Source organism: Vidua macroura, chromosome 3, assembly GCF_024509145.1.
Source record: "Vidua macroura isolate BioBank_ID:100142 chromosome 3, ASM2450914v1, whole genome shotgun sequence".
Lineage (NCBI taxonomy): Eukaryota > Metazoa > Chordata > Aves > Passeriformes > Viduidae > Vidua > Vidua macroura.
This window is the reverse complement of record NC_071573.1, coordinates 48,161,276-48,186,539: the sequence shown is the minus strand read 5'-3', so window position 1 is coordinate 48,186,539 and position 25,264 is coordinate 48,161,276. Positions and strand designations below refer to the sequence as shown.

The 25,264-nt window shown below is 40.2% G+C and overlaps 2 protein-coding genes across 5 annotated transcripts; both read left to right on the top strand.

Moving 5' to 3' along the window:
- Nucleotides 1-1,158: 1,158 nt before the first annotated feature.
- LOC128805110 (uncharacterized) lies at nt 1,159-17,431 on the top strand. 4 transcript variants are annotated; one of them, XM_053973594.1, is made up of 3 exons: nt 1,159-1,241; nt 3,194-4,408; nt 5,010-6,702. In XM_053973594.1, the coding sequence occupies exons 2-3, from the start codon at nt 3,284-3,286 to the stop codon at nt 5,283-5,285; spliced, it is 1,401 nt and encodes a 466-aa protein (XP_053829569.1). In that variant the 5' UTR covers nt 1,159-1,241; nt 3,194-3,283; the 3' UTR covers nt 5,286-6,702. The 4 variants fall into 4 exon arrangements, with proteins under 4 accessions (XP_053829569.1, XP_053829570.1, XP_053829566.1 ...); XM_053973595.1 differs by lacking the exons at nt 1,159-1,241; nt 5,010-6,702 and adding exons at nt 1,361-1,417; nt 16,562-17,431; XM_053973591.1 differs by lacking the exon at nt 1,159-1,241 and adding an exon at nt 1,361-1,417.
- A 996-nt stretch (nt 17,432-18,427) lies between these two features.
- Nucleotides 18,428-20,573, top strand: MAP1LC3C (microtubule associated protein 1 light chain 3 gamma). The gene is made up of 4 exons (XM_053973717.1): nt 18,428-18,511; nt 18,599-18,654; nt 18,775-18,881; nt 19,870-20,573. The coding sequence occupies exons 1-4, from the start codon at nt 18,454-18,456 to the stop codon at nt 20,078-20,080; spliced, it is 432 nt and encodes a 143-aa protein (XP_053829692.1). The 5' UTR covers nt 18,428-18,453; the 3' UTR covers nt 20,081-20,573.
- The last annotated feature ends 4,691 nt before the right edge of the window (nt 20,574-25,264 follow it).

Here is a 25,264-nt window from a genome sequence, read left to right as displayed (position 1 = left end):
ACAGAACAATTATTTAGAAACATCATAAGCAAATTTCGCAAAATTCTTTTTAACTGAGAATTTGTCACCTGTCATCATTTTAAAAAAACCCAAACATAAAAGTCATCTGTTAATATTGCTTGCACTGTTACCATATTAACTAGAAAATTTAAATACCTATATTTCTTTAATAATTCATAAGTTTTGTTAAAAATTTTGTTTTGCATGAGGTATTAACACAAGCTTGTTTTTTGAAAAATATAAAATACAGAAAACCTCTAAGAAACTATATTAGTATACAAACTTTACAAAAGTTAAACCCTTTTTCCTTTGAGATAAACAAGAAAGCCTCATCCTGAAGAGGTTCCTTCAAGTCCTCATACTGAGAGACTCCCTCAGCAACCCCCTACCCTATTAATACTGTTCAAAGTCCATGTTTTGTTCCTATTTTTAGTTATTAATACCAAGAAAAATGGGAAAAAGGTTGGGGTGAATGTACATCCTCTCCCATTAAGTCTTAGGTAGTATCATGATCTCATATCTTTCAGTCACTCATATAACAGCACAATAATCCTATGATACTCAGCGGCCTAAACCTATGAGAAATGTGTTTCAATGGACACTGGGAACACACTGGATATGTCTGCTTATCCTGATGCCCCTCAACAAACATCACAAGGACCTATCCCATAGAAATCCAGGACTCTTGAAGTGTCAGTTCATATAAGGACTTGATTTGTTTACAAATTATGTTTCCTGTTTACAAACTGTTTTTCTGTTTACAGATTGTTTTCTCTAGTAGCTGGGTTTTTCTCTATAGGATAAATAATTTAAAAGTTAAGTAGTTTCTTGGTTTTAGAGATAAGTTGTAACCTATAAGCATTAAGCCTGTGACCAATGATAACCTGAGCCCTTGCCTGGCAGATCCTGGATGTGAATGCTGCAGCTCCAGTGCAAATTAGACCCATGCTGTCTTCTGTCACTCCATTAGCAAAGGGCCTTTGCAGATGGGTGACAGAGAGCGGATCACAAATTATAAAGAAAGAAGAGTGAGATGTTGTCATGTAGCAGCACAAGCTGGCTAGCACTGTGTGAATTGACTGACAGGGGCCTCACCCAGTCACATCTCTCCCAAGGCTGCAGGCATTTCACTGGCCAGAGCCTGAAGATCAGACCAATGAAAATATCCAGACCGGGCTTTTCAAATGCCTTTATAAGGAAGCGTTGGGGAATAAACTCTCTGTAGGCACATGAAGATCTGGGTGAGTGGTCTCTTTGTCTCTTCCCCATACCTCCCCCTCCCCTCCTGCCCTTGAGTTAAAGTAAGAGATGTCCAGTAGCCTTTGGAAGGTTCTGGAAGGCTCTCTGCAGTCTTGGCAGTTGCCACTGCAGTCGAAGGCTGCACTTCCAGCCCGGTGCCTGCACTCTGGCTGTAATGGTAACTAAACCTCATCCCCTTGTTCCATTCCTCCAGCCCACACTGGCTGTACTGCTGAGACATGGGCTTGACCCCAAACCGGGAGTCCAAACATAGCCCCATGGGCACCACTGTAGGGTCGAAGCTGATGGGAAACCTGAGGGTGTTCCATGGCAGGGCCTGGTGCCAGCAGGAAACCCATGGAGAGAGCGTTGTTGGTTCGGGAGGGCCCTGTGCCTCCTGCTCTCAGAGCCTGGGGGGCATCCAGGAAATTGTCACCATGTGCAAGGCCTCTACTCAGATTAGTGTTAGGCCTTTGCTTTTGGCCACTGACAGAGGCAGGGACTGGGCTAGAAGGAGCCCTTGCATGTCTCTAGGTTTCTGAAACTTTCCATTTTTTAAGATGCTAAAAGACTTTCTAGATCAGAAGATTGGCCCTACCTTTATCACACTGCAGTGCTGGATGTAGTAAAAAACCCCTAACATCAGAAGTTAAAAAGAAGAACAAAAAAACTGCCACTCATCAGATAAAGCAAAAGAAAAAAGTTGATTTAGAGTCTGCTTCTACAGAAGGCCTCACTCCTCTATGTACAAATGATTATTCAATATAACAATTGATATAATTATTTCTAATTATTCTTGATTAAAGTCCTGGAACTGGGTGATTACATCTTGATGTATGCATCATAAATGCAGGAGATACAGCCTAGATGAGGACAAAATGTCATTTTGTTTTTCTGTTTATTCATTTTTGCTAGATGAAAGGACTCAAAGTTTAATTTTCATTATCCTGAACAGAGGCTCGTTGACCTTGTCTTTACTACATTTCTTTTTGTAAGTTAAGTAGTAGAACCTCTTCAGTTATGGAAGTGAAACTCACTGTTTTTTAATGTTTAGGAAGGCTGAAAAACACCTTAGAGTTGTGTGATTGACATGCAAATAACGTGAGCGTTTCCCTTCCACAAAATCAAGTCTGTAGTGATAAGACGAGTAGGTTATTTCTAGGAGAATATAACCACTGGAGAAGAAGCAGTTAATTCAAATTAATTTATCTCAGATTTACAAAGGATACAAATTTAAATTTCATGTTTCCTTCCCTTGTACATTCAATTATGTTTTTATTACTGTTTAGCATTTTACAGTTTCACTGGTGCTTAGATTATAATATGCATCAGATAAACACCTGAACTCTTTTTAAATTTTTTTTTTTTTTTACATCTTTATTAAAAGCCATGACAAAGCTACTGGGTCTGATTCTGCTACAGCAGAGAGTAATGCAGGCTGGGGTTGACTGCTGAAGTCAAAGCATTCTGCAAGCAAAGCACAAAACTGATTGTAAAGGCCTTTGGTTAAGACCATTTTTATTAAAAATATGTATTGATTTCAATGGTGCTGTGTCTAAGAAGATTGTATCTTCTGACATGAGGGAGTGCTACATCTAAACAAAATAGATCCTGTCCACCAGCAGCTTGCAGTATTGGGTATATTCCTACAGAAGCAAGCAGAAACTTGCTGCCAACTTAAGCTGGAAGTATCTGACAGCAACTTGCTATTGCAGAAAAATTCTACTGTCTAGAGGAGCTGTAGTTAGTACTTACATGACATATATGTTTCTGTTTATTAATTTTATTTGAGGTAATGAAGAAAAATCTGTGTGCATTTACAAACATGAATCACTTGTTAATTTCTGTCCACTTTTATTGTAAGCATGTCAGGCTGCACAAGTGAAGCCCTTCAGGAAAGACGTGAAAATAGATGAGACCTGCTAAAACTCCTTTTGCATTCTTTTTCCTCCAGAAGTCTTTCCAACGTGTCCAACTGCCCCATCACAAAAGCTTATCTGTCTATACAGAATCTATTGAGTCAAACCACAGTGCTCATTAGGAGATGAATACCAGGGCTACATCTGCCCTGCTGGGAGAGGATCAGCAAATGAGCATCGACAAAGATGTCAACATGCTAGAAAATAGTGTCATGACCTCTGCTGGCAGAGGAAAGTTCTCAACCAATTTTAAGGCTCAAAGTGATGAAAACTTAGCTGTAAATCACTCTCTGCAAAGAGGTTTCTCACTAAGTCTTGCTAACCAAGAAGACAAAGTACCTGCTTCTGAAATCTCTGATCCTCTTAAAGTTACTGAAGAACCTCAGGCACAGATTTTAAAACCTGATCTAGAGATACCACATCAAGCCAAAGTCACATCAATACCACTATCTTTTTTCCCATCTAAACTACAGCAACTCCTTGTAGCTGCAGCGAGAAGTGTCTCTGAAGCAAGGCAAGCTACAGAAACACAATCTGTAATTTACATATGGCCAGTAATAAAGATGCAAGAGAGTTCCATATCCTTCTGGCGCAATTTTTCAAAGTCTTTAATACCAAGCAGCCCAGACTTAACAAGAGACTGTTCTAGTCCTGATGTAACTGAAGATGAGAACTGTTCCCAAATAAACCCAGTGAATGAGCTTGCACAAGAGGAGCCAGATGGAAAGACATCAAGACTCTATCCTCTTATTGTAAAGTCATCTAACAGTGCTGTTTCAGAAATTTTAATCTCACTCACCAATATCAAGAATGAGGATTATACGAATATGTTGACACTTTCATCTGTTAGTCCTATTGGAGAGCAACTGGAAATTCCTCTCTTTAAGGGAAATGCTCTAATGATTTATAATCATCAGGTCTACATTCTATATGTAATGAGGCATGAAGATCTGGCAGCAGACATGAAAATATCTGGCCACCATATGTTGTTTATGAAGACTGTTGTTTGGCTCATTACGTGTCACTCTGTCCGTAAACTAACATTCCAAGACTCACATCCACTGCTGTTGAGAGAGGATGCTGTGAAACACAACATAAAATGTCTTACAACCTGTGCTACCCCCACAGCCCAAAAAAAAACATCAAATGAAATACATTTCTCTTCACACAAGAGGACTACAATCTCTCAGCCTGAGAACTGCTCCCCTCTTGCTGGGAAAAGGCAGCAGGTGGTAACCCATGATGATCAGGTGAGTATCTGTGTATGAACAGTAAATTGCTCTCCTTTTAGACATAGCTGAATGCAAAGTGCAGTATTCAGAATGTTGATAACAGGCTGTGCAAGATGAGTGACCTGTTTTTGTTCAGTTTTTCTGGGGAAGCTAAACAGAAGTCCAGCATATACGATCACTGTAGAGGAAATCAAATTAAGGCTTGCAGGCCTATAAGACTCCACTGTTTTAAAAAAATATAATTACATAATGCCAAGAAAAAAAAAAATACGTCTTGAGTTATGCCAAGATTTTTCTAGTATTTGAACAGAACAAAAGCATCGCGGTCCATTGCTATTTAGAGAACAGTAGGGCAAAATTTAATATAATAAGATATTTCCCAAGGGAGAAGGTTGGGTTTCTGAAAACAGGTGATGAGCACCATCATGATAAATTTTTAAAGTAACAATGGAAGAATAGAAAACGGCTGGCGTGCAAGATCCCTTCAGAATTAAATTCTTCTTGCAAAGCCACATGCCCAAGGTATGTGACACTGTAGAAAAAAAGCTGTGAAAATAAACTGGGGTGGGAACTCAAGACTCACTTCCTAATAGTCAAGTTCTACTCTTTCCCATTTCAGTTCCTCAGCAAGACTGCATTCCCATCCAAAGATGACTTGCAAAAAAGAAATTATGAAAAAGCACGTTGGGATAAAGACAAGGAAATAAGAAAGAGATTTGGTCTTGTTAAAGGTGTAAGAGTTGTTCTCAACAGCCTAAGTGCCTCTGAGCTTAGGAAATTGACTGCCAAACCTTCTGCACTTAAAAAGAAAGGTAACCATTATGACAGAGACCTGAGGGAAGTGCCACACATACATACCTCTCTGTACACAAATATGGAGTATACTTCACCTTGAAGTATTTATTACACAGCATTAGTATAAATTTCAAGATTTTTGAGCATTTAACCCCATAACATAAAGCATTTTCTGTTGAGGAACTTCCCTACAGCTACTTCTAAAATGCCAGGATCTGGCGCTTCCCCTCCCTGCCCAGGATTTTCTCCAAAAACTGCAGATAAAATGCCAGCTACTGCTGAAATCTTTTCTGACTCTGCCTTCTCTTTGGAACTCATACAGCTGCAATGGAAAGTAGAAAAAGTGCCTGCTGACCTCTTACTGATAGCAATGGTTTGCAGTCTGTCTGTGCCAATGTGTGTCTTGTAGTCAGAAACAGGAAGCTCTTCATACCTGTGCTGGGCTCTTTCTGGTTTGAGCATTGCTCTTCATTTCAAGTGAAGGTGCCAGAGGCCCAAGCCACGTGTTTATAGTCATTGACCTGCTTTTGAGAAAGTCTTGCCCTATGGCTTTGCTTAGAAGTATTATTTGGCAGTTTTGCCTGGTATCATCAGAGCCTCTGGGAATAGGTGCTTGCTTTCTCTAATCCCTGACATTTTCAAACTCTCAGTTCACATTCACCTCTTGTGTCCATTTTGTATTTTTCTACAACAAAGCTCTTAAGATTTTTTCATCAGGTAGACTGGACATAAATTTCCAGAATCCTGTATAATTTCAGTATTCCTTTTTTCAAGTTGTTACTGATAAATTAATGATCAGTAATAAATCAGCATTTCTCCTCAATCTACTTATTATCTCATATCCAGCACTTACCTTCCATTTCTGTCAATTGGATTTTAAGCCAAGGTGATGATCACCCAGCCTTTCCAAGATCTTTGAGAATGTTCTGTTTTTGTTGTCTCTGAATGGGAACATCATTGGTGTACCCTCAGCATTCATGAAAATATTTCGAGGTCAGGTAAAGCAAAATTCTCAAAAGAATGTATTAAAAAAAACACAGGTACAACTCCTGGATTAAGGTTTATTTTTTCCTTTGTGCTAGTACTCAAGTGAAAGTAATAAAATTAGTATTGGCTGTCATTTCTCCTTAAATTTCCTTTCCAGTAAATATGCCAAGGCAGACCCTTAGGATAATCAAATTTTTATGGTGTTTCTCCATTTATACATGTTATAATTTCTCAACATGTGTTCCAGAAATCAAATACCTAGCAAAGTATTTCATTTTTGGCTGTTTTATATAAATGCTTCCACTTGCTATTGAGAAGTTTCAGTTACACCTGAGAACTACTAATTATAGTGTTATTAGTAGTTCTCATTAACCTGAACTGTTATTGTGACTGCTTTTCCATATTTTCTGCTGCCATGTCTTTTCCTTTGCAGATTATATTCATTTTATTACATTCTGTCATTTCACACAGACTGTGTACTTTGCATGTAGAGTCATTCAAGTAATAAAACAATGTTACATTTTCTCTAAGTGGTTGCTCCTCATTTCTACCTTGCTCTGGTTTCTTTCATGAAACTTGAGCTCATGTAGAGGTTGTGACAGTGGGATTAACCTATATCTGTTGAGTCTTGATGGAGGACCTCTCAAATCCAAGTGCCCCTGGCTAAAGGGAACACCTGTATAAAATGTTTTGTTTTATATGCAGGACATGATTTACAAGAATAATAATAGCAATTATCAAAGCAACTGGAATATCCAGAAAAAAACATCATATTCCAACATGGAATGAAATGGCAGAATAATTGGTAAGGATATAATTGAATTCATAATACATCTACTATTCAATACATAAACAATAGTTAATATTCAAAGAGTGAAGAGGTTGATGGAGCAAGAGAAGAATGGTAAGTAGGTTACATCCAAAGGGTAAGAGAATGACAGATCCCAAAAAATTGTGGAACTTAGAGATAGGGGAGTAAGAATTACAAAGTATTGTGAACAGCACAAATGATTATTTGGAAGTTACAATATAACACAGAAACAATACCTAAATTATTTACCTGATTTTGGTATTCCTTATGATTATTAATTCTAGTGGATGGTAGTGTGCTTCATCAAAATCCTTCGGCTCAGTCCCATTACCAAAATATATAGGAGCACGTACCTTTGTTGGGAGCTCTAATAGGCATCCTGAGGGAAGAGTCCTTCACTTTCAATCATATGATGATAAAGTTGCTGAACTTACCAACCATTGCAGCTTCTGAGTTCCCCCTTTTGGCCAGGGGCCAAGCTCCTTCCACCTTCTACAGTTCCTCCTCCCCTGCTGTGTGGAAGGCCTCTTTTTTTGGTCTCTCTTCAAGTGCGATGTTTTGAGAGTGGCTGAACTTCAGCTGGCTGCACTCCAAAACCACTGTCCCATATGAGACAGTGCCCAAAGACATCTTACTGTTTCTTTTGCCCCTTACTAACACAACAAACTTCTCCACTGCTCAGGGTGGAAACCATGGCAAGATGTACCTTTTGTACAGGGTATGTTTTGCACCCAGCATAGGAGGGGTCTTTAGCACTCAGCTGACACTAACAAAAAGAAAATACAAGTAATACCTCCCCCCACAAATGAAAACCATTATCACCATATATAATTCTATAACAGGCGGTTATTCAGCTATATTATTTTGAAGATATAAGGGATTTTTTTTTTGTTTAATTAGCAGTCCAGCACTGGGGTAAGAGTATTACTCATAGGTATGAGATTGAGGTCTATGACTATGAAGCCAGGGAAAATTTAAGGTAGTTGTACTCTTGACAGAGTTACTCAGAAATTATGTACAAGATGATACTTCCAGTACTTTTAGATTTTTCAGTGCACTCCAGAAAGGTACAATTACCCTGCAAGGCAATTATCCTAAATAAACCATACCTGAACTGGGGCTGCAGCACATATATCCTGTATTGTTTGAACTTGCATCTGATATTCTATATTGTACAAAAAATGTTCTGTGCCTTTTAAAGAGCTTCATGTAGGAAGACCTCCTACAGCCCTACTTTCTACTGCTATCTGGTAGGAAAAAATATTACTCACTGCATGCTTAAAGTCCAAATCATTCTGGAACACACATTTTCTTCATATCTTTATAGAAGTTCAATGACCCCAGGGAATAAGCTCCCAGCCTCTAAATTATTTTCTGCCTATCAGGCAAACACAAATGTCCCCTGTAGGTTTGCACAGAGCCAGAGGCTGACTGAAGTTTTTTGATTTTTCATTACAGTCTGTTGTAGTGTGGTTAAAGTGAGGAAACATCTATGAAAAACTCCACCTTCTCTCTGTGCAGACTTGCTTCTCATGTGCCTGACTCAGTGCTGATTGTGGAAACCACAACCTCCTATCTTTTTTTTTTTAAATAACCCTGAAAGGCCAATCAAGCAGTGTGCAAAACTCTTACAACTTGGACACTCAAATTTAGAAAACAGGAACGACAACTTGTACCTAAATCAAGAGTCTTATCTGGAAGCTGCAAAAGAGCAGGGCAAAACCAAAAACTATTTGGTTTCAACTGTTATTTCTGAGAATAAAATCAGTGTTTTGTTTTCACACTGCAGGAACATTTACAAAGATGAGTAGTATGTCAGACTGCATGAACAAAGGATGACTGTCCTTTTCTTAAGTACCAGAATGAAAGATCATTGGATTAAACTACTATTAACTGGAGGGTTCAGAATAAACAAGTGGAGGTGGTCCCGCATGCCATGTGTAGCCAAGTTGTAGGAATCACTGCTAGCAGGCTTTTGCAAAGACTTAAGTTTATACCAGCATAATTAAAAATGCTATTGAACAGAGCCATTAAAAAAACATCTGAGAGTATTAACTACTATCCCTGGCTCGGGAAATTATTGCACTTCAAATAGCAGAGGGTGGATAAGTATAACTTCACGTTCTCATATGCTCCCTTAGACATTTTAGTAATGTTAGGACAAAAAAGTTTGGGTCAGACCAAAGGTCCATTTAGTTCCATAGTGTGTTCTCAGCTTAGGTTGGTAGTGAAGGCACAGTTGAAAGGCAGTTCTGGCTACAGGTGGCCACAACCACAAACTGGAAGGCAACTGGACTGAGATGCCAGTGATGCTGCATGAAGATCACTGCTGCCACCAGCAAGAGACCTGAGGCAGAGGAGGGAGAGAGACACCAACATAGCATCTGCACGGAGGGGACTGTAGGTGAGTCGACCAGGAGACTCATTGGTGTGCAATTTACACAGTTCTCAGAAACACAAAATAACACATGGTAAACCTTTACCTTGATGAATTTTGCTCTTGCATCATTACTAGGTGTCTGAACAGATTTCAGTCTCCTTGAATTTATTCATTATTCAAAGCAATCAGACAAAAATCACCTAGCCCATAAAGTACATGCACAAGTCATAACATGCAACTGTATCTTCTACTGAAGAAACTAACTTCTCAAGATCATTCTTCTAGAGAGAATATTCATAGGATATCACCAGTTCTATGCATAGTAGCTAATAACATCCACTTCTTTCCCTTTGTATTTCAAGACACTAAGCGTATTCCAAATGAGGAAAAAGTAGTACTGTGCTAGTCACTGCACTAAGTACAGATGAGAATTTTGGCACCTCTTTTTTGTAGATATTGTTGAATATCCCATCAGAAATGAAAGAGGCTCCAAAGGCACCCAGGTTGACTGTGACACAGCTAAGAAGTTAATCCAGAGTCTCAGAGTTCAGTTTTCACATAAGGCAAACCCTCCTTGTATTAATTCTTCACTGGTAGACAAAAGTATCATTTTATAATGTTCACTACCTGGTGTCAGAATTTTCTAGCCAGCTCACAGTGGGCTGGAACTGGCCCAGGTTAGTTTCCTGTGCTTGCAGTTATGGGAAACTAAAAATAAAAAAAAAGCCATACAAAAGTGTCAAGATGGCCCAGTCAATGGAGTTTAATGGTGAGAATATCTTCACCAGTTACCAAACTGCACTGCATTGGAGGTTGCGTTGACCCAAGAGAGGGAAGGCAGTTTCATGTATCGGTATCCTCACCAGTGGGACTTAATGTGCATAGGATGTGGATTCTGCTCCTGTTCAGGTAAAAACAAACTTCAAAAAAAGTTCTGCTTGAACAAAATCTCTCCAAAAAAGAGATTTAAATCTTCATGGAATAAAAGGAATCAGTCTGGGCAGTTGGCTGTCTAGCTTTTCTTCTGCGAGTCCAGTGCAAGTAATTCTTGATTAGCAATTCTCTCACCTCACTTCCTCTTTGTGACATTACCATGCTAGACACTAACTCACCACTCTGGAGATGTATGTTAGAGAGTCAAAATGTCTACTCATCTTTAGGCAGTTTGCCACCATCTGTCACCAAGCCCATTTCAGAGACAACTGCAGAAAGCTGGATCAGAAAGTAGATTTAAAACCACATTACACATGGGGAAAAAATGCTATCCAGGAAACCTTTTCACAGGTCTAAATTATAAATCATTCCATGGAAGAATTTTTATTTTGGAGAAGTGTTCAGTGAGATGCTGCCTTTGACCACAGACGGCTGGGCTGTTTAATCATTTAGTATCCTTTACTTCCATAGCAACTTATTTGATCCACTGAGTGTATCTGACTTCATATCATCAGTGGAAAAGAAGAAATAACATACACACACATATATATATATAGATATATATACACCTATATATCTGTGTGTATAAGTATGTTCTTTGAATTATATATAATAATACATATTTATATATACAAGTATGGACACAAAAAATCTGCAATGTCTGATGTGATTAGAGCTTCTCATCTTGCAATAAAGAAAATACAAGAACAGAATTAACTCAAGTCATAGGGGATACTGAGATTTTAAGGGCAAGAAGAGTTCTTATGTTAATAAGACATTTATTTTCCAATTTTGCACTCAACAGTTGCATGGAGTCAATGCTACATAAGGGATGGGGACAAGAGTGAGCCTGAGTAATTTGATTTGACTTTCCACAGTAAAAAGTGATGGAAATGAATGCCTCAGCTGTTGTGAAGCTAACTTGATTTCCCAATAAGCTCTTAGTGATACATGGAAATACACTTCAATATTTATATTTCAGGATAATATTCAACATAATTCAGTGTAGCGAGACACAGTTCACACTGATAGATTTAAGAAAGCCAGTATATGAAAAATGAATGGAAAAAGGAAAAGCTGTTTGAAGGAGAAAATACCATAAACTCAGAAAAGCACCTGATTAAATATTTAAGGATGTATTGGAACAGAATAATGGGGACAACTCTTGATTTGCTGTCTAAAAGCTTAATGTGTCCTTCTGCAGTTTGATCACAGCCTTCTTAGAGTTGTTTGGTTTGAATGAAAACCCCCAGCCTGCAAGCAGAGATAGTTTTAGACAGGAACACATCTTACTGCTGAGCCCAAGAGACTTAAGTAGCAGCGTAAAACATCCATCATGCTGGTGCAAACAGCCAAGTGTGCATGTGAGGGGAGATCATTTCCATTTGTCAGAAGGGTCCACTTGCCCAGTGGCTCCCTCTGGACCATTATTTTCTAAGTGTGGTTTAACCTTGTGTTTGAGAGGTCCTCTTTAAAACTAGAGGAAAATTTACACTTGTCCTCTATTAAAAAGGATGCTACTTGGGCACAGTAGAAACTAAAGTGACACTATCCCATGCATTTGCTCCAAATGTCTTCATCACAGACAAAACAGATATGAGGTATTGACAATATGAAGGATCCATATCAAAAACCTACCACTGAGAGACCCAGATACCAATACTCTCAGTCATTTGGTCCTTACATATGGGCTCCCTGAAGTTACCAACAGGAGCTTTTTACTTTTTACAGCCAGCTACCACATCTACCCTGTTTATCTATGTCTTTTTATAGTATGAGACTTTAATCAGATCTGCTTTACCTAATCTTTAATTTAAATAATGAAAAAAAATCCTCTTCAGCAGTATTTCCCATGCAGGATTCTTATTCTTCTGGGAGTCTCCCTTACAAACATTGACATGTCAGGGCAAAGGCCATTTCTGGTGCTGGTAGCCACAGTATGGCCAGAGTCACCAACAGGAACAACTGCAGATCTACTCCTGACCGCAGCTCTTGTCAGGTGCACTATGAAACTGGCATTGCATTGCTTCTCAAGACACTGTTCGAAAGAGGATAGGGAACCTGAAAGCATACAGGTAGTGAAAATTATCTGCTTTCCAAACACAAGAGTTTCTCTCTCCCTCTGTCCACTGGCCATGCACAGCACCTAAGAAAATAGGGCTCTGGACCTCATCATCCCCAGTTAGACTCCTGAAGTAGACAATTTTGAGTATCTACTAATGTACATGCTTGGGCTACAATTTGCAGTAATCCCATATCAGTCCATAGCACTTGTCAGCATTTTTATATCCAATAAATTGTTTGCATTTCTCCAGAGCCTCATTCATAGCGCATGAGTATGAGCTGAGCTCTGCAATGTATTTGTTATGCAGCCAAGTATGCGATATGACTCAGGGGCTTGGCCAGCCTCCCAGGACTTGTTTAAGATCACAGAAGGAGAGTAGGTGGCTCAGCAGAGCCACCAAGAACAGTTATCTGGGGGGTCCCTCTTTGAAAATAGCTGAGCAACATCCCACTCTTTTACACACATGAATCTTGGCATTTTTCCTAACAAATTAAAAAAATTCCCTAAAAACAGATTTCTGATACAAAGTAATAGTCTTGACACTGTAGAGAAGGAATCTAATCTTTCCTTTATAGTTCAACATTTTTTTTCTCTAGTGTTTGGATTTGGACCTGTCTAAGCCTTAGACATTTCTGCTGAAATAATTTAAAAGGGACTTCAAGTCCTGAGAGCCACAGTTTCAGAGTACCTAAATGGGGGTACCTTAAGAGTCCAGATTTTCATTAAGGACAGAACAATTTCCCAGTAGGGATTAAGCCCCTTACATATCCACCTAAGAGAAGAGGTATCCAAGGAGCCCCAGTCACTCCTGGAAACTCTGGCACCACTCTCCTGATGAGGCTTTCAACCCTGACAGAGAGCTTGACTCTCTTGACCCTTCTGTCTGAAGGATCAAACAACAAAGTTGCCAGCTTCACAGCAACATGTTGAAGCTATTTTTAAAACCCTCTGTCAGTTATAACACCCTTTTTGAAGGCTAAAGTAGAAGCCAGTTTCCACTATCTACAAACCAAAACCCAACGGATACTTTTGCCATTGTCTGACACATTCTTTGGAGCCTCAACAGGGAGGACAGGAAAAGCCTGCACATAAAGCCAAAGGCATCCTATCTGAAAAGAGCTGAACTACATTGGACAAAATACTTTTAAGCCCTATGTGGAAGAAAAAGCACTTCAAACAATATTATGATCATATTTGGACAAAGAGTAAGTTTTATATCCATATTTGTAGAGCAAGTGATGCTGTTACTTCTCACCAAGGCACCAGCACCAAGAGCTGTACTCATAGTAGGAGCATTACTAAAAGCAGCAAATCAGAGTGCAAATGTTCTACCAAGTCAAACAACAGGCACAGCAAGATAAGAAAGAAATTGTGCCCCATAATTCCAGTCCACAAGAAGAAGAACACTGCTTTAGTTTCTCAAGGAGATGATCAAGGAAATTGCCTAGTAAAAACAACATCAATTTTGGTTTTTTTGTAGACAGAAAACATAACACATTGCATCTTATTAATGATAACAAGAGAGCAGATGATAGGAAAGGAAGATCCAATAATGTTTCTCCCTCTTTAACATTTGTCTAGGCCCTAAGTTCAGCCCCTGTATGGGCCACCAATTTTTGGCATCAGTGCTTGGCACCAATCAACGGTGGATGGGAACTGACTGTCACTGTTAGTTTATTATCTTACCGTAAAACTTCCATACCTTCTCTCTGCAAGTTCCCACAGGCAGCTTCTCACAACACAGACTCCTTTTCTCTTCCTTCTGCAGTGCTGGCTGACTCCTTCCTATCCCTAGCATAACCACCTAACCCTTCCTGTCCCTATCACAACTGCCTGACCCCTTCTGTCCTTAACAGCACATACTAACCCTTACTGTCCCTAGCACAAGCACCTGCCACTTACTCCTCACAGCAGCACAGCCAACTGACTCCAACCCCCCGTTCAACCCGCTAACCCACTCTTTTATAACACCCATCCTTACTGGACACAGCTGTGACCTATTAAAGGCAAGCCTGTTCCTATTCTTTGGTAATTAGTACAGCTACAACTCCTCAGGGGCGAGATTGCCTTCAGCACTATCTATTCTCTCACAATCCATCCTCCCACACCTGTAGGGCAAAAAGCCAGTGAACCACTGGTAGAGCAGGAAACAGAAGTCAAAGATGTACTTGCAGGGACCTTGACCAACAGGTTACCAGCTCACACCAGCTTTTCTCAAAAACAGTCACTGATTTATCTTTGGCTTTACGTCTAGTCAGAATCACCAATGTGAGTAACCCTTGCTGAAAAATACTGAGACTTTAGGTCTCAAATTCTTGTAAAATTTAAAATGCTAAACCAGGAGCACTTACATGTGAAAGAACTTAAAACACTACTGAGGATACACCACTAGAGCTCAGCTCTTTCAATATGGTTGAAAATTTAGCTAATTAATATTGAGAATGATTTAAAAAATCTTGAAATGAAAGAGCACTTGAGAAAAGTACAACTGGTGCACTTGAATCCAAATACTAGTTTAAAAAAACTATTCCATCACAATGAGCTGAACACCATGCATACAGGTAGAAATAAGAGAGAATTATTGAGTCTAACTGAAGTTTCTTCTGCAGAAGAGACATTTTAAGATCAAAATCTCAAGGTCTGGTACAAAAGAGTCATGTAATCTCTGGTTTAAAAGTAACATAAATAATTTCTAATCCTTGTCACTACACCAAGAAATCATCAGGTATGATCTAGGTTCAATATAACAGTTAAAAAATCAAGAGATAAAGAAAAAGAGCCAAAAGTACATATAAACCCTAACCAATCAACTGAGAAATACCACTGCTGACATTTGAATTTATCTCAGCATTTTGAGATAATCTGAGTCTTATTAATAGGTGAGTTTGGACCAAAATCAGAGTACAGTACTAAGCATCCCCTTAAACATAATAATACTCCAGCTAGCTTTTTCGGTATAAAGACTTATGAATTCAGAAATTTAGCTACTGCCACACAATTACTTCAGGCTTATCCACAAGAGTGGGCTTGCTTCTGTGTCACAGGCGGATATATAGACAGATTCAGAGTTGCAGAAGAGAAGAAGTAAGCAAAGGATTCCCTATCTGTAACTACCTGTGTTCAGAAAGCATGCAAATATTTAGGATGGCTCTTTTAAAACCCATTAAATTGGTTGGCTGAGCCTGACTGCTTGAGGGCTCTTCAAAACCTCCTCACTATTTTCACTTACAGCCTCATGGTTCACTTACAATCCTCATGGAAACATGTATTTAAGATAACTATGCATAATACTGTAGAACTTCACAGGCTTTTCCAGAGCAACAAATAAGCCCTTATTTTGCCAAGTCACATTTTTTCCCCTAAGAACATCATGCTGCAGTTTCTCTTGCTATTCAGTTAGGTTGCTTAAATAAATAAATCTCAGTCCTTCTAGCACTGCATCATTCATATTTAAATTGTTAGTCTACAGATAACTTGACCCTTACCTCCACAGTAGCTCACAGATCCAGATGAAAGCAGTGCAAGTCTCAGAGCACTTGCAAAAAGTAGATGGCTGCTTTTGTCTAAGTTGTTGAGTCCCTGGGACACATTGGAGTGTCTGAGAGCACTTGCAGAGCAGATCACTTCAGTATGGAGACAGTGGACACATGAGAACTCAATTACACCTGTAGACTTTGGGCTTTGGAAGAAGCTGTGAATGTGGCAATGAAACAACTAGATAAGATACAGAACTCTGAGTTTGTGCTTTAATGTTTGGGGACTTACAGGATGCCTGTAAGTGTTGGCTTTCAACGTTCAAGCAGGTAGAAACTTTTGTCCTTACATTTCTGTATCAATAGGATCCTCTGAGTATTCCACTCTCTACACAAAATTGCTCTATAAGTTCATTAATTATGTGCATGTAAGAAAAACTTCCAAAGGAAAGGACGTAAGGAATAGATTCCACATTTAGGTCTGAAACTCGGTATTTCACTGTAGAAGCAAGTGTAGGTGCTATGCAGGCACATTAGACATCCCATTCTCTCTACCTCCAGAAAATGTGACACATTTACATTATTAGTTAGCACATGCTAACTAAAGCCTGGGTTTTTAGTCACTCTTAGCTCTCACAGACATTAGAGCTGTAACTGATCACTAGGCTTGCTGGGAATTCGTCTTCTTTTGCTCACCCTCTTACCAGGTATTCACTTTCCTCTCCAGATACTGCCATAGGAGTTTATGAACATGAAAAGAAACTACCTCTCCCTGCAAGCAAGGCTGCTGATACCTGGGTGGAGCCACACTTTTGTACTTCACCTGCAGTGAGAGGTGACACAAGAAGCAGAGCACTGGTGTAGCAGGTTCCCTCTTCTCTACACAAAGTGGATCACAGATCTTTCTACTGAATCTGCTGGGGTGTACTGGATACAACGAGGGTGTGGAAGAACTGATACACTTCCTGAACAGCTTTGGAAAGCCCCATGCTTGACCACAGTTCCAAAGAAACACTTTGTGGTCTCCACACATCCGCCTGTCTCCTGCAGACTTTGTTCCTGTGCTGTCCATGCTGTTTCTTTACCCTTCAAATTATTCCTCTTTTCCTTCATCTTCTTAGATACAACTCACCATACTGAGTTACGGCACTATGTCAATTCTGTGGCACACGTCCTCCTTCACTCAGGCTTCCTCAGTCTGTCACCTCACCTCTACTCAAAAGACCTTAAGCTAGACCCAGCTACGTAAGCCAATCCCTGGGCTTACCTGCCATCATGCAAAGATCAAATCATAGGGATGAGCTGTACCCAAACCATTCCAGCATAGGCTCAAGGCCTTTCTCAAAGTTCAGAGCTCTTGCTTATGAGTCCCTCAAACCCAAGTGTCTACTCTGCAAAATAAAGTTTGTGCTGCCACGTGGGGGAGCTTGTGCTGTGGCTAATGCTCATCGCTTCCAGATCAAGAGAAAAGGACAGCTCAGCAGCCTTAAGGACTGCAGCCACTGGAAACTCTGTTCTGGAGAGGCTGTTTGAAAAACCTGACACATGTGTAGATAGTGCACACACACTTTAATAAAGATGTTCCTTTTGGAAATGATCTTGGGTGACAATAATTGACTTTGCCATAGCTTATAAACTGTAACTCATAAAAATTTGCAAATTCCAGTTGTCCTTAGCCTGGTAAAATAATAGAATTTAAATTGGAAAAGACCTGTAAGATCCTTGAGTCTATCCATTAACTAGCACTGTCAAATCCATCACTAAACCATGTCCCTAAGTGCTACATCAACTAGACCATGATCAGAATGGTAGATCAAATAAAACAAAAATTCCTATATTTTAAAGGGATAAGTAAAGCAAACAAGTAATAAGGATCAGTTCCAGACCCCCACTGAGATGATTTATAAACACAACCACCAGACTGGAGTCAACTTTACCCCTTGCTGAGCCATGTTCATCTGCAAAGCCATCTTGACAGCTGAAGCAAACTCAGGTGAACCAGCAATCCAAAAGGCAAGGAATCATATTTACCAAATAGATGGACTTGAAGTCTGCTTGAAACCCCTTAAAATCACAACTGTGCCTCAGAGACAAAACCAGAGCTAAAACTCAGATCTCAAGTCGTTCAGAAAATAAGCAGTCTGGTAGCCTGAGGAGATGAAAAATGACAGGGGCGGGTGGTTGGTTTTTTGGGTGGGGGTGGGTTTTTTCAGTTTTGGTTTTTGGAGTTTTTTGTGTACGTGCGGTAGGTTGTCTCGTTCTCTTTTAAAACCAAAGACATCGTTTGAAAGCGGTTTGTCGGTATGAAGAAGGCTGGTCATGTGGAAAGGGAAGACAGCTGGGGCCACTCCAGCCTTGAGCTGCACCCCTGAACCACTGGGCAGGGTAGTCAAAGACCTCTCACAAAGCACGGCACTGTCCCGTTGGCAGAACGCCTCGCAGCGCAGGTAACCCACACCACGGCACCGCGCAGCCGGGAGCCGTGGGACGGCCGGGAAGGGCGGGCTCAGTAGCTGCCCGTCTCCCGTTGGCTGCGGCGCCGCTGCCGGGAGGAGGGGCAGCCCCGGTCCGTGCGAGGCGCGGGAGCGGCGGGCGCAGCGGCGGCCCCGAAGCGGGAGGATGCGGGCGGCGCCCGGGGCGCAGCCGGATCGGCCCTTCAAGCTCAGGAAGAGTCTCGGTAGGGGCGCCGGGGGCGCGGAAGGGTGCGCGGGTCGGAGGGGCTGCGCGCACACGTAACGCTTCTCTTCTCCCCTCTGCCCCGCAGCCACCCGGCGGGAAGAAGTAGCAGGGATCCGAGCCAAGTTCCCGACAAAAATCCCGGTAAATCTCTGGTTTGTTATTGGAGGTTGTTGCCGCTGTTTAAGGAAAGAAGCGTGTGAGGGGAGGGAAAAAGGACATGGATATTTTAGGTTTTGCTAAGTGTGATTCTAATTAAAACAGGTAATTGTTGAGAGATACCATAAAGAGAAATACCTTCCTCTCTTGGACAAAACCAAGTTTCTGGTTCCCGAGGAGCTGACCATGGCACAGTTCATAACCATTATCAGGTGGGTAGTGCATACTGCTTGTTTGGATTTGCGCCTGGGCTTGGCTGCTGTTCCCAGAGAAGATATTTCCTAGTGTGCTGCTGGGGACATCTTGCTTCCTTTGGTGGGTAGGAGGATAAAGGTGTTAGTAATGTGATAGCTTCTCTCTCTTGCAAATCTTTGAAGACAATCAGCAGATGTTTTCACAGGTGCATTTGTGGGGAAAATGTGGTCTTTTTTAGGTTCACAGTCCTCTCCCTTCTCCCTAACTGTAATGAAAAAAGACCTATGTAAGACTCTTGTTTGGCTCTTTTCCTGCCTCATGAACTGGATACTGGGACACTGCCTTGCTCTCTTACTGCACCTAGCTGAATTTGCTCAAGTTCAAAGCAGCTCTTGAATGTGAGCAAAATGAAATGTTCTAAATTGTTTTTTGTGAAACAAACATTACAGCAAAGAAGTCACCCAAAATATTCAGTGGTATTTTCTGACCAAATGTGAAAGCTATGTTTTTCAGCATACTTTTTGAAGTATAGAAAAAGATCTTTCTAGATTGTAACTTCTGTAAAAGATGCTTTTGGCTCTTGGACAACTTAGATTGTAATCCTTGCATGCAATGTCTCTGAAAAGGACTTGTTTTTTGAAGGTAGACTTTATAGTAAATGTAACAGACTGGAGCTGGACTCCTTTACAATATCTGCACTATGGAAGCTTTTGGTTTCTTCTTTGGTTTCTTCTTTGGTTATTCACACTTTTCCCTGGTAACTCCAAGCCCATGCTCAGTAGCACCTTTGGTGTAGCCATGCAAGCCTTTCCTCAGAGCACAGGTTTTTGAGCTTCCAGTTAAGTTCCTGCTGATGGAGGAATATAACTAACAATAACTTTATACAGCAATTCTTGTACCTACTTCATGCAACTGCTCTGCTTAATGTATGTAATAGACTGAAGTTGAAACCATATTCAACTTGCTAATGTCTAATCCTCTTTTTCTCCTCTCTTTTTTAATTAGAAGCAGGATGGCTCTAACAGCTACACAAGCTTTCTACCTGCTGGTGAACAACAAAAGCCTAGCCAGTATGTCCTTGACAATGGCAGAAGTGTACAGGGACTACAAAGATGAAGATGGCTTTGTGTATATGACCTATGCTTCCCAGGAGATGTTTGGATGCTTATTACCCACTGCCCAAGGGAAAACTATGGAATGCTTTCAGAAAATCTAAGATTGGGTTCATATGCTACAGCAAAGCAGTTTGCTCTGAATCATGCCTGTGACATGAACCTCGGAGATGCTCCTTCCAGTGTGAGCTCTTGAGCTCCGTAGTGGGAGTTATGACCCAAAAGCTGGCAGGACCAGCTTAAGACAGAAATGGTGGTACACTTTCCCTAGGTAATAATTTGGATATATATTTTTATATTTGAAGACACTATGGGTTAGGTTTTTTTCTTGTGAACTGCACCTCCACTGCTTTGCAATATCAGTCTTTGTTGTGAAACGGATTTTTAAGGTTTCCTGAAAGCCTAAGTCTAAGAGAAAAATAAAGAACCTTTTAAGTATTGAGTTGAATATTATTTTTAATCTGGGGAAAGACTGTAAAAATTTGTCTAGGAGAAGATCCTATAATAATTCTGGGAATCAATGCCTTAATAATTGAAAGACTGATTGCACAGCTACTCTGAATTTTTGAATGAAGTATCAGAGTTTAAGTTGTCACCCATGAGCAAAACCATAGCTATGAAAAGTTCATTAAGCTAGGTATCTGGGCTGTGAGATTAAGTAGTAGTGCCAGAGCAGTGTTAAGTTTAACACCTGAATAAACTGTCAACTGTTACAGAAAACACTCTGTGGTATAGATAACTGTTTGTTTAAATAAGCAACCTGATTGCTAGTCAGCATAACTGAAATGCAGATAGCAGGATTTGAAGGGTAATCAAGTTTCAAGAGTTATTTTCTTGCTGCTGAATTTTGCTAGCATGGTTACTCTAGATACTGTCATATCCATTCCCCTACAGGCACCTGCTTGTCAGATACCATGAAGGACTTCAGTGAGCCTTCTCTCAACAATAGAGCCAAGTCATGTACCTTGTGATTGATGTTGAAAATATCAAAAATACCATGTAGTAAAATGTTGATTCATCTTAATGTACAGGCTTGGTTTCTATAAATGTGTATTAAAGGAACACTTGACATGAGCCTTATTCTGAAGTATAGCTCAAGCTGTCTTTCCTGTATGTAAGGAATGTATTGGAAAGCTGGAAATGCTCTGATCATGCATGATCAACTAAAAACACCAGGTAATTTAAAAATCTGTCACAATTTGCAGTTTGTTAATCAACCTCTGGCAGCCTCTGTTTAGGATTGGTCAAATTGTTGCAATATGATGCAATTCTTCTGTTCAGTACTAAAATGCAGAATTATTAATGTAGGAATAACTAGACTGCAAAGAAAGAAGTGGTGACAGTATTTAAGTTATGCATAAGGAAGGAATGTGTGTGTAAGCTTTTTGCAGTGGTTCTCTTGCATTAATAATCTCTTGAACATGAAGCTCTGAGCAGACCTGGCTCTTGAGCCTCTAAACCAGGGGTTTTAGAGGAGAACCTGCTGTAGTGGAGGTGATGTTTGCCAACTAGTGTTTCATGAGCTGAGGAACAAAGAAATCATTGAACTGACCCGTGGAAAGGATAAGGCTATGTTGGTATAGGTTATAAAAACATGTGGGCTTTGGGATGCCAGAATCGGTCCCTGCGATATATTTCACTTATGCTTGTAATGGAAACAGTTTCCATTGCAGAAATTTAATTAGAATAGTCATTTGTCACCAGCCCTTCAGGGAAGCAGAGACACCTGCTTGGCAGGAGCACCACAACGAAATGCTGAACAGCTGTGGGAACCTTGGGGTGGGAGGAGCAAGGGGAGACTGTGTCGAAGCTCTCTTGCCAGTCGAGAGTTGGGCTAACATTTTGCTTCAATGGCTCCTCTGTCTTCCTGTATTGTCTAATACTTGGTACATGAAGAGGGAAGCGCTATAGTTTCTTGGCTGGAACAATTTTGTCTGACAGCCAACTTTCTTTGGTTTGTAATGTAGTGGCTGAGGTGTAAGTGTTGATCCCTCCAGCATTTATTAACATTAGGCTATGGTGTCTACAGGCTGCGTCACAGATCCAGCCCAAAAAGTTGCACAAGGAGAAGGTCAGTTGTAGGTAAAGAGCATCATTATAAACTTGTTTATGGCCTGATGAACCTAGAAAGAAGTCCTGTGAACTGGGAAAGGATCATTGGGGTAATCACTGCTTTTCTATCAGATGTTGAAGAAGTTAGGATATTAACTATCAAAAACAGTTTTCACAAAGTCTTGAAATAATAAACTAGGAGTTACATGCCCAAGTAAATCTGTTGGCCTTGTGGAATTGCCTTGGTATGATTAGAAGATTTAAATTTCAACTATTCTCTCTTGAAGTGCAAAGAACAAGGATTAGAAAAGAAGCAAACAGAAAAACTGCTCTGACTGACATATGCAACTGAGATAGCTGCAGCTACTTCCAATGTAGCTGCTGTTTGAAGACCTAATATTTACTCAAGCAAATACTTATTGATTAGAAACAAGTATATATTTTTTCCAACGGAAGACACAATGCTGTGTTAAGCAGATTTTATACTTGTTTCCAACATGCCACTAATGCAAAAAGAGACGGCAGAGGTGCCATTTGTTTTTAAAAGTTTTATCTTCATGATATGGAGTTGTGTTCATTAATATCAAAGATATCCACCAGAGAACAGAAAACATTCTGAGGATACTTCTGTTTCTTCCATAGCCTACCAGCTCAATGCCAGAAGATGCTCATTGCTCTGGCTTCAAATATAAACCAAATCAACCTGAAGGATATGGAATATTAGAGTGGTATGAGGGCCTTTCTGGAACAGTGGTCCTTGAGGGAAGTATGTCCTACAGCCATCTACAACCTGTTCGCAGTGCTTTATGGAGTGCAAATTGACATTTGTTGCTGCAATACAAACATGATAACCTCAGCTTGGGCTTTAGCACACATAAGCAACATCAGGACCTTTCCAAACTGTTTGGATTTAAAAATTACTTAATTGTTATGTTTTGGTAGAATAAATAAATGAATGGGAATGCTAATCTTCTTGTTCAAGGCAATAACACTTGTGAACTTAGATGGGCTTTTTATTGTTTTCCCATGCTAACTATTTCCAGATGGTGGTAGTTTCAGGATAAAAATACTTTAATATTTTACAAACACTAAGTGACAGATTGTATCCCCTGTTGCAAACAAGTTGCTTTGTTTAGGTAAGATACAGTAAATTAAGAAGGTAAAATGAGATAATCGGACAGAATATTTTACCTTGACAATCAAATTGCCCTGCTATATTCTTCTTTCAAGAAAGCCTGTAGAGAAATTATAGAGAGAAAACAAAACAACCTAAGCAGGACAGAAACATTTTTTTAACAGTGTTTTAACTTATGCAGTATGAAGTGGAAGGGGGGAGAGTGGAAAGGTTTCTATGGAAAACCTTCAATGGATCCCTGAAGGTGATTGAGAAATGTGATTTCATATGTTACAGTGCCAATATACAAAACTGGTAATGGCATACGTACTTCCCTCAAGAACCACTGTTCCAGAAATATTTTGAGACAAATCTCGTGTATCTTAAAATAGCCCCTTTTGGTCATAGTTTTGAACCAACCCATAAGAGACAGAGAATAAAAAACCATCAGCAACAAAACCAAAACACAACAACAAAAAAAACCTCCAGAAAAACAAACAAAAAACAACCCAAAAACAGACTTCTGCCTATAAATATGTGCTTAGTTTCCTTAGCTTTCCTAAGATGCTTTGTTGTTTTATAGTGTAAGCTCTACCAAATTCTCTCCCCTCATGATTTTAGATTGTTTCTTAGGAGTTTAAGTTAGCTACTACTTGTTCCTATACAGTCCACAACATGCAAGAGCAGTTAGGTCCTACAATAAATAACAATCTGGCCCTAGTTTAGAGGGACATGAATATAACTTGAATGAAATTAATAATGCCCTTAAAGCTTCTCCCCAGAAAGTCATATCACTCCCTGCCTCCTGTATTTCATGTAGTGCCTCTCTTATAACTGTAATATTCCTATGGCACACAACTGTAGCAGTGGAGTCCAGGTGGGTTTCGAAGAACACAGGGAAAGTCTCAATGCCAGAGTTCAAAAAGCAGCTCTGTCCTTTCCCCTGCAGTGTCAGACCCTCAGGAGAGAGGGAGTGTGCCTGCCTAGATATGTATAGATCTTCCAGAGCAGGCAGGCAGGGGCTGAGGAGGGGATGCCCAGGCCACTCAGCACTTACATCATGTCTGCCAGAGACTGTAAAGGGCCTTTACAAGACTGCCTATGATTTGTTGCAGGGTGGGCTTGGCTGCTGGTGTTTATTTTTGCAAATATTTCAGGACCCTGCCTTTACTTTATTTCTGTATGTAACAGCATGGTCTGGATCTTAATCAAACCTTCAGCTCAAACCTGTTTTATGTCAGAAATGCTATTGATTGCATGGTCCTTGATGCTGTTGACCAAGACATGCCTACTAAGTAGATCTAAAATTTATTTCTTATTCTCAAAAACAGAGCCAAGACTTTACAGCCTGACAAATGGATTTACAGGGACATCTTTAGGTCAGCTGACCAGTGGGTGAGGAAAGGGGAAGAAGTGAGCCAGAGGGTTAAGCACGCATATCAGTGCTCCCATAAAGCAGCTGCCACCATGTACTCCTCACAAGCCTGCCTGTGACTGCCTGGAAACCTGAGCCTTAGTGTGATCTCACTAAGGCAATTATTACACCCATTGGCTTACAAAGAGAACTTATGAGAAAGAAACACATGCTCACAGATGGAGGGTGGATATAGCCTTTTCCTGAACAAAACATGAATTCTGTCAATGGAAAAAAAACCACACAGAATGGTGCTGAAAGGCAGACATGGCAAATAAAGAAATTCTATTCTTGGTGCTGGCACTACTTCACAAGACAGCTTGGCCCTTACTCTGAGAACTTAAAAACTTCATGTCAAGTGATGGATTGTAGTATGGTCTCTGTCTGACCTTTCTCCCCAGAAATGTTGCATCTGTGCTCAAAAATTAAAAATCAGATAGAGATGCAAGCTGCATAATTGAATGCTGACTGGCTTATTTTCCAGCAGCTTGATGCATTAGTCACCTACAAAATAATAGAGCCATCGATGAAAAAACAGCTGCTGTGCTCCAGGTGAGGGCAGAATCACCAGCTTAGTGCAGACGCATCTGTGCTGTCTAGACTGTCAGGGTAACCCAAGCATTGCAGGGGTTATGAAGGTAATTTTGCTATTGGAAATTATATTGGCTCTGCTATAAACCTGTCAAAACTGTCAAGAGAGGCCTCAGG